At 42.7% G+C, this 14,360-nt stretch overlaps 1 protein-coding gene across 5 annotated transcripts in view; it reads right to left on the minus strand.

The window, feature by feature from the left end:
• The window catches only part of RASAL2 (RAS protein activator like 2), a 297,751-nt gene that overhangs the window by 3,661 nt on the left and 279,730 nt on the right, over positions 1–14,360 (minus strand). For 3 of the 5 annotated variants that reach the window (XM_031688792.2, XM_015235430.3, XM_006199618.3), the window contains 5 exons: positions 13,226–13,425; positions 11,580–12,441; positions 5,585–5,719; positions 3,719–3,921; positions 2,419–2,506 (listed from right to left, as the gene is read on the minus strand). In XM_031688792.2, the coding sequence (XP_031544652.1) occupies positions 2,419–2,506; positions 3,719–3,921; positions 5,585–5,719; positions 11,580–12,441; positions 13,226–13,425 (1,488 nt within the window). The remainder of the gene's footprint in view (positions 1–2,418; positions 2,507–3,718; positions 3,922–5,584; positions 5,720–11,579; positions 12,442–13,225; positions 13,426–14,360) is intronic. The other 2 variants (XM_031688793.2, XM_072946046.1) reach the window with 1 other exon arrangement.

The raw sequence follows: 14,360 nt of genomic DNA on the forward strand, positions 1-14,360 counted from the left end.
TTCCCGTAGAAAATTTATTATATAGGCACACCTGGGAAATATGGCAGGTTTGGTTCCAGACCATCTCAATAGAGTGAATATTGCAATAAAATGGGTCACAATTTTTTTGGTTTCCCAGTGCATATAAAAGTCATAGTTACAGTGTATCACAGTCTGTGTGCAATAGCATTATGTCAAAAAAAGAGAAAAAAACCCAACAATGTACGTACCTTAATTAAAAAATACTTCATTGCTTAAAAATGTTACAATCTGACAGCGCAAGGGTATCACAAACCTTCAGTTTGTAAAAAAACACATGATCTGTTAAACGCAATAAAATGAGGTATTCCTGTACAGTAAGGCTTGTGTTCGAATAGGTAATTGATGGTATTTGGCCAACCTTGGTGTGATGTGACCCATCAGCTGAGAGGAGTCCTTGTTGAGCAGTCAGGAGGAGCAGCTGGAAAGTGCCTATCTACAGAAGGTGCCTCTGGTTCCACCAAAACAGTCCACAGAATCAAACCATTTGAAAACCACTGCCTTGAAGTATGGACCCAAACTATTAACTAGTTTAGCCAGACCACTCGTCTGACACTGACTGACGCTCTGAGGACAATATTTCTCCCATTCCTGAATGGTGACTCCCTCCTGTTAACTGAGAAAAGGTCCTTACTTTCCAGCGCTTTTAAGCCCTGATCATTCTAATTCCCTTCCTTGCTTTCACCGTCTATGCCTATGACTCCTGCTTCATCATCCAGTCATCTTACCCTAGATGTCAAAATTGGGGGTGGGGATAGAAACCTTCAGAAGCTAACGATGAGGCTGTCTGGACAGGCAGCCGAGGAAGGGGAAGTAGTGTGTGCAGAGCCGCGATGACGACACCCACGAGCCCGCTCCGCCTCAGACAGACACAGCTTCAGGCCAGCTGAGTATCAAAGCAGTCTGTCTGATCTCATTAGAACCAAAATCTCTTCTGGTGTGGTTACTGATACACCTCTCCCTGCTTTATGCTGTCATACCGAAAACCCCAGAGTGAAAACTTATCCACACTAGTTTTCCTGACTAAACTGCCCCCCTCACCCAGGCTGTTTCTCTGAAGCCTCTCGGGTGAATTTTTACAGTATGTCTGGCGAGATGGCCATGTCCCTGCCACCATTCCCTCACCCACCTGGGGACACCCAGAAAAGTTTAAAAAAAGGACCAAGTGAGACAATCACAGTAGAACTTTCCTCTGACTCTCAGGGGGTCTAAATATCCGGAAACTGCCAAGTTCAAGGGTCCAAACGTCCGGGAGCTGTGCTCACGAGAGACCGTCGCAGCTCACGCTGGCCTCCCGGGGCTCGTGTGCATGGCCCGTGACATGGTCCTCCCACGGCTCTGCCTTCAGCCTCACTCCCAATTCTTTTGAAAAATAAACCCCATCCCACATTAGCCCTGCTGGGAAACCAGACTGGAGGCGTTAAGTGCTTGTCTAAAGGATCTGGGGGGCTCCACCACAGACCGATACTGGCTGATGTGCACAGGAGAGAGCAGAATATAAAGCCCCGGCTCCCGTTTTTATTTCATGGCTTAGGGAAACGATATGGCGTCTAAGGGTGAGAAACGCAACCTGGCTGGGTGGCCTCCAGGGAGGTGACACATTCTGGGGCCAGACCAGCCACGCCCCAGCTGCACCTGCCTTTGTTATTTGTTTCACTCTAAGAAATATGAGGTGTTGTGCTGATGAAATGAACAGGACTTAGAAACATTTCCTGCCTCCTGGATTTTGCTCTGATCACTGACATGTCCCTGTGAGGTGCTTGTGGCTGTCATCATGCCATTAGTGTCACAGGTCTGAGCTCCAGTGAGCAGAGGCCCAGGCTCTGAGTCCGTCAGCCAAAAGAGGCTCTCTAAGCACAGCGGCAACAAAGAGGGGCAGCCAAGCGAGTCCCGAGCATCATCGTCAAACCCTGAACCAAAAGAGTAACACGGGAGGACCTTCTGCAACCCTGTCTGTCCCCTGCTGTTCTACTGCTGCCCGGGGCTGGAGGCTGATGGCACAGTGACGTGACTGACAAGACCGTGAACATCATAGCCAAGCGATGGGCAGTGGAGGTCACAAGCCAGACACATGCAGTGTACTTCTCACAGGTACCCCTTGGAGAGTGCCCTCCTTTCCAGAAGGAAAGAAGTAAACCCATCATGCACTAGGTTGAGACTCGTCGAGCAACTGCACTAGGCGTGTTAGAGCTTGGCTGGGTTAACAGACTTGTCACCGGTGAAGGAAAGGAAAAGTCATAGAGGTCACACAGAAACTCCTTCAAACTTTAAAAGGTCATGCCGAGAACTTTCCAATGACCTATTTTCCAGTGTGTGTCTTGGCATTTGCAAGGGGTGGGACGTCAGGAAGTAACAGTTATTATAAATCAGTGCCTTCTAGTAGCTCAATAACCTGCTTACCTGTGCATCAATTATTTTTTGCTTTGCATCAATGACTGCTTGCATCTCAGCATGGTCCTTCTTCAATTCCTCTTCCACAGCCATTAGCCTAGAATGGGGCAGGAAGGAGAGAGATCAACGTCTTCAAGGAGAGGGCTGGCCAGGGGAGAGGACGAGAAACCCACACTCACGACAGCTCAGAGCTGCCATGTCTCCCTCACCCCTGCTGCACCGTCTCTCCCACCTTGGGAGAAGACATCCAAAGTCGACTTCTCTCCTGAGACTGCATCCCACACATTTTCATCTCCTCCAGGACACTGTTCCCACGGTCATTCTCTCTCCCTCTTCTATCAGATCCCTTCCTCGGCACAACCTACTTCATCTTCAAACATCGAACCAACTAACAAAACCCAAACCCTCTCCTGACCTTGTTACCTCATAACAACTGACCTTTGTCTTCCCCTGAGCAGCTGTTTCCTCAGAGCATGCTTGATGCTTAGTAGGTCTACTTTCTTTCTCAACTACCACTCACGTTTATTTAACTCCGTGAGATGGCTCTCAGTAAGACTGCTAAATACCTCTGTGCTGCTAAAAACAACTTCTCGTGTCTTTAATTACCCGACCTGCCTACAGCATTTAACAATACTGGAGCACAGCGCTCATGAGCCTGGCCTCTGGGCCGGGACGACCTGGCTTCAAACCCCAGCTGCACCACTAAGTAGCCTTGGGCAAGAGACTTCACGAATTTGTTGCCCGTTTCTTTATTTGTAAAATGAGAATAATAATAACGCCTACCCTCAGAGGTTGGTATTGAACAAATTATTATTAACAGATTAAACAAATTTAATTTGTGAAGTGCTTCGAAAAGGGCCTGGCCCATGGTAAGTGCTATGTGAGTGTCTGGTAAAACTGCCCTCCCCTTCGTCTCCCCTTGGCATCCTTGGCCCTCCCCCTTGGTTCTCTGGCCCTAAAGAGAGCCAGTGGAACTCCTTTCCACCTCTCTGGACTTGCCGTGAAAAACTAAGGTAATCTTGGACATTGAATACTTAAGATTTTTAAAATTCAATTTTCCTCTAAGACTTCTCAAGTGAGACACTGGGATTTTATTCTTTCTAATTATTACAATTAAAAGAAAGTACGCTTACCTCTTTCTTCAAAGGAAGTGCACCAAGGGCTCACATTTAGAAGGTTGTAAGAGAGAGAGCCAGTTACCGCCTTTGTACCAAGCCCCACGGAGTACACGGAGAGCTGAAAGCGGCTGCTGCTGCTTCGGCTCTGGGCCCCTGCCCAGCCCACGTCCTCTACGCGGCGGGCCCCTCACCTGCTGATGATGCTCTTCATCTGGCTGTCCTTCTCCTCCTGCTGCCGGCGCAGCCGCTCCTCGCTGTCCTCCAGCCGGGCCTTGTACTCCAGCAGCAGCTTCTGCATCTGCTGCTCCTGCACCAGCAGCCGGCGCTCGTACTCCTCCAGCCGCCGGCTCGACACTCGCAGGCGCTCCTTCAGTTTAGTAATTTCCTGTTCGTACTACAGCGGAGGCGAAGAGGCGCCAAAGACAGGGAGAGAAAAGCTGGAGTCACCCTGGTTTTAGACATTAGCGGTTTATTTTTTATGAAAGAAACCCTAGGCATTGCAGCTGGATGCTGGAGGAGCTGCGATTCCAGGTGCTACCAATGTTCTTTCTTTAAAATGATCAATGGGCATAAACGGTAATTCTAAAATTACATTTTGAATCTTACCTTGGCATTCTAAATCTACGTATTTATGTATCATTCTCTACATTAAACTACCAGTTGCTGTAAGCCACATCTAATCTGTGATGGTATCAGATGGAAGCAGGAAAAAAAAAAGATCAAGCACTTAGAAGTCTGACAACTCACTGAAAATAAGCCAAAAGCCAGCTGTCTACGAGAGAAAAGATTCCTGTATCATCACCGGTACTACAGGATCGGACACGGCTTGACTCATCAGACTGCCCTTCCCTCACTCCACCACAGCCAGCCCTTCAGAGAACGAGCAGCATTCCTACTATGTTGAGCTGCTAAACCAACACAGAGAATTTTGTGGCAGAATCGGTGACTGCTTTCTCCCCAGCTACAAAAGTGTAAAACAGTCAGGTCACAAGCTCTAAGCAGAAGGCCTACGTGTTCTCTGGGCTGATTACTACTACCTCTTGGCCCGTCTTCATGAAGTGGTTCATTTCTGTCCAATTTGGTACTGCTTGTTGGAATGCACAGGTCCGCTTCTCACTAAAGCTTTATTTAATTCAACTGGTTACACGGCCCTTTCTTGCACTGACATTGCTGTGGTTGGGTTTGAGTAACTGGAGTGTCAAGTTTCTAGGTGAGGTGAGAAGCATTATGCTTTTCTGTAGATGATCTAATTAAATTCATTACCAATTAATAGTAAATCTGTATGGTGCTCTGTAAAATGCAATGTATTTTCACATAATGTCCCCATTAATTGACAATCAGACAATTAGCTTCTGCTTACCCAGCATCATGGTCCTAAACTATGTTTATTAACCTAGCAGGTCAAAGATGGCAATTCTGATAACAGTTTGAAGAGGTAGAAGGCATCAATAAGCATCGCTTAGGAGCATGATGACAAGGAGCAGAAGCTAGTTGTCTGGCTGGTAATTAAATGAGAGAATGCCATACAACATGTCGACGCTCTTATTTGATAACCTTTTTTCTCCTTGTCAGCTTTTCTTAACAAAACGAAACTGAAGCAATAGTTTGTTAATATCTTTTTTTTGTTTCTTCTTTTAGTTAATGTTTCTTAAAAGATCATCTATAGATTTAGTAGTTCTTTATCCAGAAAAGGCAGAAAGAAAAAAAAAAGACAAAATTATTACAAAGATACAGAAAGGAAGTCTAATTCAAGGGTAATTTGGACCTTGGTTAGTTTATAAGAAACACTAAATATTCACCTAAAACAACTAGAAATGAAGAGCAGAATATTCTCCCAATTAAGGCAACTGAAAAAAAAATTAGAGCTAATGTCCCCTACCTCAGCTTGATGGACACTTCTACATATTTTCACACACACTGAATTATACGCAGAGGTGTATGTGATGGAGTTGAGATGAGGACTGGAGGAGACCGTCTTCTTGGCTAAACAACCCTTTTGGGAGCCAATCACTATGTGTGTGGGGACAGTAAATTGATAAAGACAGACCAGGTTCTACCTTCTCAGCATGCTTGGCTTCATCCTGATTTTGCTCAGCTTCTTCCACATCCTCTTCATACTGCCCATTGTTCAGAACCCAAGCTGCTGTCCTCTCCACTGGGGACATCGTGGCAGAGTCCACAGGTGACTGAACCTGCATGAGAAATACTCATTAGCATCTTCCCAAAGAGGTCATCCACCAGTTATTTTTCACAAAGAGTGCTATTCTTGGAAGACCTAACTGTGACCCCTGTTTTCTGATAAATGCTCTCAGTGCTAAATATTTCCTTACTCTCAGGGCTGGTGGGGAGGGAAGAGAATAACCATCTGTAAAAGAATAAAATACTCTGAAATACTGTGAATAGAAATCACATCAAAAACCTGCCTTTTTTTTTTTTCCCCTCCAGAGATGGAAAGCCAAGGCCTTAAAATTGTTAATTAGGTCATCACCTAATGAAATTACAATGGTGACAGAATGACAGAACAAAGGCACAACTTGATGGATGGTTGCTCAGGTGAGGAAACATCTGTTTAACCCAAGGACGATCAGGAACCCAAGAACTTAATAATGCTGAATAACTCACAAGGTACCCATTTATGTTTTCAGAATGCCGAATTCTTAATTTTCACATCAGCTATTTAGGGGAAGAGGAAAAACAAAAAGTGATATTGGTCCTCTTGACAGAGCACTGACTTCTTAATGTTAAGTTAAGCTCACTCAGAAATCTGTATTGTACCAGAAAGTTTCTTGATGAACACAGGGTCAAAACAATGGATGCCGACTCAGTCTAAGGGACACTTCTCTCCAGTTAGGACAGCTAGATAAACTGGCCTTTTCCAATATAAATACACAGAGTGATGAGAATTCTGGCCTTGAGTAGCAACTCTGCCACTTACATTGTCACTTAACCTCTTAGATACTCTTTTCCAAATCTACTGACCAGGGATGCAGCCACCAGCACTATCACCACCGATCCTGACCACCTCACAGGGAGTCCTTAAGGACTGAGCAAGGCAGTGTCTGCGGAAGTTCTTTGGAAACTACAGAGTACTATAGAGCTTAGATGTTATTACTATAACTTATGCTAAAAAACTGGCACTGGATATTAGAGTTTCTATTAGACTACTGAACATTAGTGCTTTCTCCATAAACAATGCTGGAAATATACAACAAATTTGTTTTCACTGGCCTTCCCGAGAGACAGACAGAACAAAGCGCTGTAGGTGAGTTAGCCTTCTTATAATTAAAATGAATTTCTATTTTGAGGACCAATACTCTATAATCCCATAAGTGGAAGGGAATTTTCTCTCACATGCAGAGCTACATACCTTAAGAGTCTTTATGCCATTCTGGAATAGAACCCGCTTAAACTCTAAATATACAGATATTTTAAAATACAGGTATTTAAATGAGGGGTTTAGGTTTTCATTTGATATATGTACACTCGAGAGGCAAAATATTGTGGTTCTGAGTCTTAGAACATTAATAGAAAGTCAATATTTAAAGGAGACAAACTTTTAAAAATTTTAGAATCTTACCAGTTTACCACACAGGGCACAGGAAAGCCATTTTCCTGTGAAACCAGGATTTTCTATTCAACTGCTGCTTGAGATCAAGTAGCTGCTAAAACAAACAACTTTACTATTTGGGATTTGTAACTCCAAGGAAGCTAATTCAATAGCTTTCTGCTTTATAGTTAAGATATTGCTTGAGTAAACTTTCCTTCCCTATGATTGGCTATGAGTAACTATTTATTGAGTGCCAATCCCTAAAAATATACTAAGGAGAGATCTTTGCCCCTAAAAACATATTTAAAACAACAACTCCGTATGTAACCTGGCTGTAACTGTTAAGTGAGAAGAGTTGGTTCTCTTCTTACTTAAAACAAGAGTTGGTTCATTTCACTGGTGATGGTGGTAGCTACCTTATCTTCAGAAGGACTAACAATGTTCAGTGAATTATGAGAGAGTGTACAATGGGAACCGGGCATTTGAGTCTATTCCTATTTTATTGGTTGAATCTGTTTTTCAACCACTTCTTAATATCTCCTAGCACTTTGCATGGTATATGGTAGGTGGTCAATATGTGCTGAAAAAAATTAATTAAATTTATATAACTATTCCTTGTATTCATGATAAAACCTTTACATAATTACAAAGAGATGGAAAAGTAATTTTGAACAAATCGGAAATAGTTATTGTGTTAGACTGGAAGAATACAGAGGTGATTTTTATTTTAAAATTTTCTTTCAAAATTATTTTTTATTATAATATGATCTTCGTATGAAAGAACTACATACTATCTTTTACAGTTATTCTATTGGTCTTATGTGTGCTGGTCTTATTTCCCAGTGAGACTGTCAACCCTTGAGGTATGGTACCATATCATAGTTTTTTTTTTAAATGGTAGTGACTATGCAATTGCATAATAGATGCTCAATAAAATACTCATTTAGTAATACTTTGGATTCTCTTCAGAATTCAGTACCCAAGTATAGTTTACTCCTAAGAGAAGGATACCCTGTGTTTTCCCTCTAATCCTTTGGAAGTACTTCAGAGGCTTTCCTCAGTGATCATTCCATCTCCTGTACAAGCTGCATAGATAGCAAAGTTTATTCTCTCTAGTTTATAGTCAAAGAAATTGAGAAAAGAGGTTGGTAAGGGGTTCAGATCCCATCTTGCTTAGCTATAGCCTTAGGATGAGCATTTTATCCACCCACTTTCAACAGTGGATCATTAAAGAAAATGAAGGACGAAAAGGCAAAATGAAAAGGAGAGGGAGTCCTATTAGGAATATCTCCCTTTTGAGAAAAAGCTTGTATAGGGTTTCTCTGGGAAAAATAAAGATTTAGGGCAAAAGGCCCTGAGACGGCAGGCCCACTGAGCCTAGTTAGTCAGCCTGGCTGTGCTGAGAAAGATTGAGAACAGGTCGGTTCCCTGTTCCCTGCTGGTACTGACTAGATATAAACAAGACTTGTTGCTTTCAGCTTCTCCATAGCCTGAAATCGCCAGGTTCCCATAAATGAATAACACTTCTGCTACCAACACCAAAGAAAGGGCTGTCTAAATTAGAGAGTAAACTCTGAGAATCCTTGAAGAGGTTGCTTAGGAAAGGGTTCAACAAACCCAAATGTGAAAACCACAGCATCATTCTGACAGGCTTGTCAAACACCTATTTTAAAAGCCTTTTGAAATCTGAATTTCTAAAGTTAGGTAACATGCTATATCTATACAAAGTCTATTATATATACAGAGTACAAGATACACAAAGAAACAAAATGGAAAGGAAGATGATTAAAAAGAAATCCAAACAGAGGCTGAAAAGGGGCAAAAAATTTAAAGACAGTTTTCTAAAAAAAAAAAAATTCCTTCTCTATAGATTGTTCCACTAGGATTTTATTTCCTTCCCACTCAGGAGATGGAGAAGACTGAAGCTAGTTACACTGCCGACAATGGCCGCTCCTTTGTGCTAAGATACAAATGGAATTTGCATGGGACAAAGCCACCAATAATTACAGATGCCTACAGAACAATCCCCGCAAAGAAATCCTCCAGGGCTGGGGAGAGAAGAACTCCCCAGCACAAATTTGCAATTAAAATATGTAAAGGAATTTATGTAAAAAATGTGCTGATTACATAGAACATCAGAGGTTGCATGGGAGTGAGATGAGAAAAGCGTGCAAGAAACAGAAAGTGAAGGAATTAAAAAAACCACAACATAAATTCAAAAGAATAAACCATCTGCATAGAAAAAGCCAGTGTAGAAAACAACAGAAATTTGAGGAATCAAAATAGTGATTTATGGTTTAACTGATATGACAGTGGCAGTACCAGCAAAGGCATAAACAAAGGTGAAAGTTTAAAACTGTGCTGAGACATCTCACTGTGACCAGGCCCCACTTCACGTCGATAAAATACAGACATTCTCCCACACATAAATGGATGTGGCACAAAAAATTTGAAACCGGTTATATGGAGACCCTATGTACTTCCTACCTCCCCCCATGCATCCAGATAGCTTTATTTCCACCCACAGAAACACATACTGAGTGCTTATGTGATAGGTACTCTATTTTCCTATAGCGCAAATATCGTAAATGACAGTTGGTTTCAGATGCCCACACAAAAGGCTATTCAATTTATAATAGTTAGAAATAATCATTCTGAGTTGTAGACGCTGGGAACTGAGGACTACATGATGCAGGAGGACAAGGTAAGCATTCTTCTTTCTGTCCAGGGCTGGGTCTAAGGCAACTTTTGAAAAGTAGGCAGAGAGCCCTTTCCCAGTCCTGCCCCTCTGCCAATCTGATTGTCTTCTCTACTCTTTATCTCATCCTCAGGGCCCTTGTGCTGCACTGAGCCCCCACGTGGATACTTGCTTCACATAGTATTCCACCTCTAAAATTACTTATCTTTCTTTTCTCCTCTCCGTAAACACTTTAATTCTCTGAAGGGAGTTGCTCTCAACCAGAAGCTGGCATAAAAGCAATGTGTGTACACTAATTCACAGTAAGATGTGAATGACGGATAGTCTCTTAACTTACAAATCAAACGTACAAATATATATATATATATATATATATATATATATATATATATATATATATATAAAAGACACATACAAAAAAGCATTTTCATCTAAAGAAAAGGAAAAAACTATTTTATTGCTACATATACTAACATAATATAATCTTTTTTCCTTTTCTTTAAATGAAAATACTTATTAAATCAAATGAATTGGGGAACCTGGGAAATATAAACAGAATAAAAAGGAAAAATTTAAGATTTATTTCTTAGGAAAGAATGACTAGCTAAGAGGTTTTGCCCAGGAAGTCAGATACCAGAATCAGCTTAAGTTTTTCACCCATTCCTCTACTTCTGTATTCAAGGATTCTGTAAATGTTCTTATTTTTTTTTTAAAACAGTAATTATCAAAGTGGGGGCAAGGGCTCTGATCACAGCAGAGGGGAGGGAGAAGCAGCCAAATCAGGAAATGCCTACCTATAAAAATATAAATATATGAAGGAGATACACTGGTGTCTCATTGCAACCTCCTCTGACCATCGATCTTTGCTGACAAAAGGATTTGTCATAGTACTCTTTTAACCACAAAGCTCCCTAATACATATAAAGCATGATTAGGTTTCAAAAAAAAAATCAACGAATCTTTTTTAGGAGAAAAATCTTTTTTAGCTGAAAGTAAGAAACGTATATATGCATTCATAAGGTTATTAGTTTATTTCGAGAGCAAAGTATGCACTGGTGCCTCAAAATGTAACATGTAAGGAAGAAATGATTAAATTCTTGGGAAACTTCTATTTGTGAAGAAAAAAGTTTGATAAACTTCTATTGAGATGAGGTACGACACTGGCTAGGCTTGTCCATATAAACAGAAATGTAAGAGATTTATAAATCCTTGTCAATCACCCGTGTTTCTATCTTTCTACCTCTCTCCTCTACTTTGCCTCTGTAGGGGTTCAGTTGTTTATTTTTCTAGCCATTTCCAGGAAAAGGCATATGGGACTTGCCATTTCCAGAGGGAGTTGGGGGATGGAGTAGAGTGCAGTTATATTAAACTCTTAGCTCAGAATGCAAAACTTTATTCTGACAACTTAAGGAAAAAAAATTAAAGATTAATGTCCAGATTCCCAGAATATATCCTAGTTGATTTGGCCTGTAGATTTCATAGCTACTTCAGCTATGTCCAACTATTCATTCAACATCACAGATCTGCTCTCAGTGCAAACTGAGGTGGCAGCTCTGTTGCTGGAAGAGACGAAAGCCACCCCCCCACTGCCCCTCGTGGCTGTTACAGTCTCCTGGGGGTAGTGAGTCAAGCGTATTCTGCTGCCTCCCCCAGCCAGAAACCTCCCCAAACTTTTCATTTCTTCTTTCCAAGAAAAGGTTGCAGAAAATATTTTAAAGTGGAATCCCCAAAAGCAACTGGACTTCCCAAAGACTCATCTATGCGAAGAACCAAGGAAAGGGCCGGACCCTCCCTCGCCCAGCCCTACCTGCTGCGTCTGCTGTCTCTGGATCGCCCTCACTTTGGGAACAGGGCTCTCCCTGGAGGAAGAGGACTGCTGCCGGGACCGGCTCCCGTTCTGCACGGGCTCAACCAGCAGGGCTGCAGACGCCGCCGACATGCTCCCCGTGCTCCGTAAGGAAGCGCTGTGCGGCAGGGACGGTGGGGCTTTGGCTCGGGCGCCCAGCCCAGCCTGGTCCATTTTCCGGATCTGGGCCTGCCCGGTGCTATTCTGCCGAGGCAGAGCAAGAGGTACGTGTCTGTCCGGCACGGTGTGCCGCCGGGAGAAGTCCTCACTCTGGGTGCTGCGTTTGCTGAAATCTTCCATGCTGCTGTTGCTGGGCCCACTGAGCTTGAAGTCTTCACTGTTACTTTGGCTTCTGGAACTGGCAGTGCTTAGGTTCTCCAGACTGGAATCCACAGAGGCCTTTGGCATGGCTGGAATTGGGTTACTGAGGTGATACACAGGGTTCTGGAATGACAAGGGCTGGAGGCTGCCTGGCTGGTTCAAGGCCGGGTGCAGGGGCCTTCGCACTTGGGGTGCACTCTGGGGGGTGCTCTGGGCTTCCCGCAGCTGTTTGATGCTGGCCACCTGGGTTATGGACAGCTGGCTTCCGGTCAAGCGCATAGGCACATCAAGCATGATGGATGCGTGCTCCACCTGAGCGGCGTGCGTGTCCTGGAGGTCCATGAGGGAGATGCTCCGGCCGTTCGGGAGGCTACTTTCCTTTTCATCCTTTTCCGAGTAAGTCATGCTCTGCGAGGAGGCCTGCTGAACCAGCAGTAATGTTTTCCCTCTGAAATAGCTATCTGTGTTGTCCTGGCTTGGAGATTTCAGTTTATGTAAATCACTGTGGAAGAAGAAAGGACCTTAATTACTCTTGAGGCAAATTTTAACAAAGTTAAGACTCCTCATCTCAGGCATATGAACTCTTCTGAGGGCTCACAGGCCCAGTGTGGATACCTACATTGGTTCCTACACCGAGATGACATCATCACAATTCTTAGAATAAGATCCAACATTTTTAGTTTTCTTCAAAGGTAGAGAATAACACTGTGTCTATCGCTCCATCCTTGACTTTGATTTTTATGAGAATTCCCATCACTTCCTAGTTAGGTTTTAAACCTCCCAAGGTATTCCAATTCGTAGTTAACTGGTTCTGCCTAAACCTTCAGAGGAGAAGCTCTGAGCGCACCACCAAAGGGTCCCTACTAAAGGCACGTCTTGCCAATATGAAAACAAAGTCTAAGCATTGACATTGTATCCTGTCCAGCTGACACAGACAGCTCTGAAATGATTTCAGCTGAGGTTCTCCAGGTTCTTGAATGCTACCATACATGCAAACATCAACTTCACAGAGCCCTTAGCCCTCTATTAAGCAAGACAGTTTTTAAAAGAAAGTTTGTCGAATATACCATAACTCTACAATGTCATTCTAGACAATAAGTGTCCTAGATCTTGTGTTTTTATTACAACAAACAATTGGATTTATCTCAAGTCAGATGATTCTTTCCAACTGTTTGTGACTTTAAAGTTGAAAATTCAACAAGTGAGTTAAATAGATTTTCCCCAAATCTCTATAAACATTATCTCTCTCTGAGATAACGAGTTCAAATTCTCTCTAAAATTCATACCTGTCAGTAGGGTCTTCAAATATTTTCTGCAGCCCAGAGGAGAGGCTCCCACTGACATTTGGACTCGAGTTATGCTCGGTGAATCGTCTCAGCTGCTGTTGTATTGGTGTGGGGTTAGTCAGAGATTTGGTAATGTCAGCAAGAACACGAGGGAGAGGTCCCAATTTTGCCACGGTCGCCTGTAGGAAGGAATTTTCACCCTAATTGGATAATAAGCATTGCGATATCCACCACAGATTGTTTTTGGGACAACGATGCCCATTGATGGAGAGGTGTAGGTTGGAGGGAAGGGTAGGTGTTTGCGTATGGGAGTGGCAGGTTCATAATGCATTGTTATGGAGCAGCAGAACCATGGCGTCGAGATGAATGGAGGAGGCGAAACAAGATGCAGCAGACATTGAGGAAAGAAAGGAAATAGAAATTAGGATTATGCAAATAAAAATTAAAAAGACATGCTTAACACAACCAAACTATTGCCATTCCAACTAAAATAGGCATGCAAAGCAAACTAAATCTTTGGGAGGCTGGTAGATCAAGGTGGGGTGGGGAGGGGAAGAACCAAACACCTTCTAACCAAAAAGGACTTTAAGACCAGAGGATTGGCTGGTGTGATGAAACTTCCAAAGAAAAGGGATTACGTGAGGAAAGAAATGCATGCCAACATACAAGAAGGTGTTGCATTCAGGGGTCCAGAGCACTGCAGGGCACACAGTTGATATTACAATCCACTAGCCTATTTAATCTTGGGAATGCCGACCTAGCACCAACTGAGTTTGCATTAGCAAGACAATTTTTTGTTTTAAAAAGCAGCAAAATCAGGTAAACTCTCTGAGCTATGTCTAGAGGTACTCCTGGTTCCCAGGACCAAACAGAGATTAAAAAGGAGAAAATGTACTTACACAGCAAAGCCTGTTAAAAAGACCCTGACACTGAATAAACCAGGTTGATTTCACAAGATAACTGTATCTGTATCCCACTGATGCAGTTATTCAATGAAGAGTAACTTTTTATGACTTGCTTTATCCATCTCAATCATCTTTCTCTTTAGGGAATTCTCATTCTCATGGGGTCTTATGGGAACCCTCAACCATTAGGCAATTGTACATGGCTGCCCCTGGGTTTCCATTGTTTTCTC

Source organism: Vicugna pacos, chromosome 21 (genome assembly GCF_048564905.1).
Source record: "Vicugna pacos chromosome 21, VicPac4, whole genome shotgun sequence".
NCBI classification, from domain to species: Eukaryota; Metazoa; Chordata; class Mammalia; order Artiodactyla; family Camelidae; genus Vicugna; species Vicugna pacos.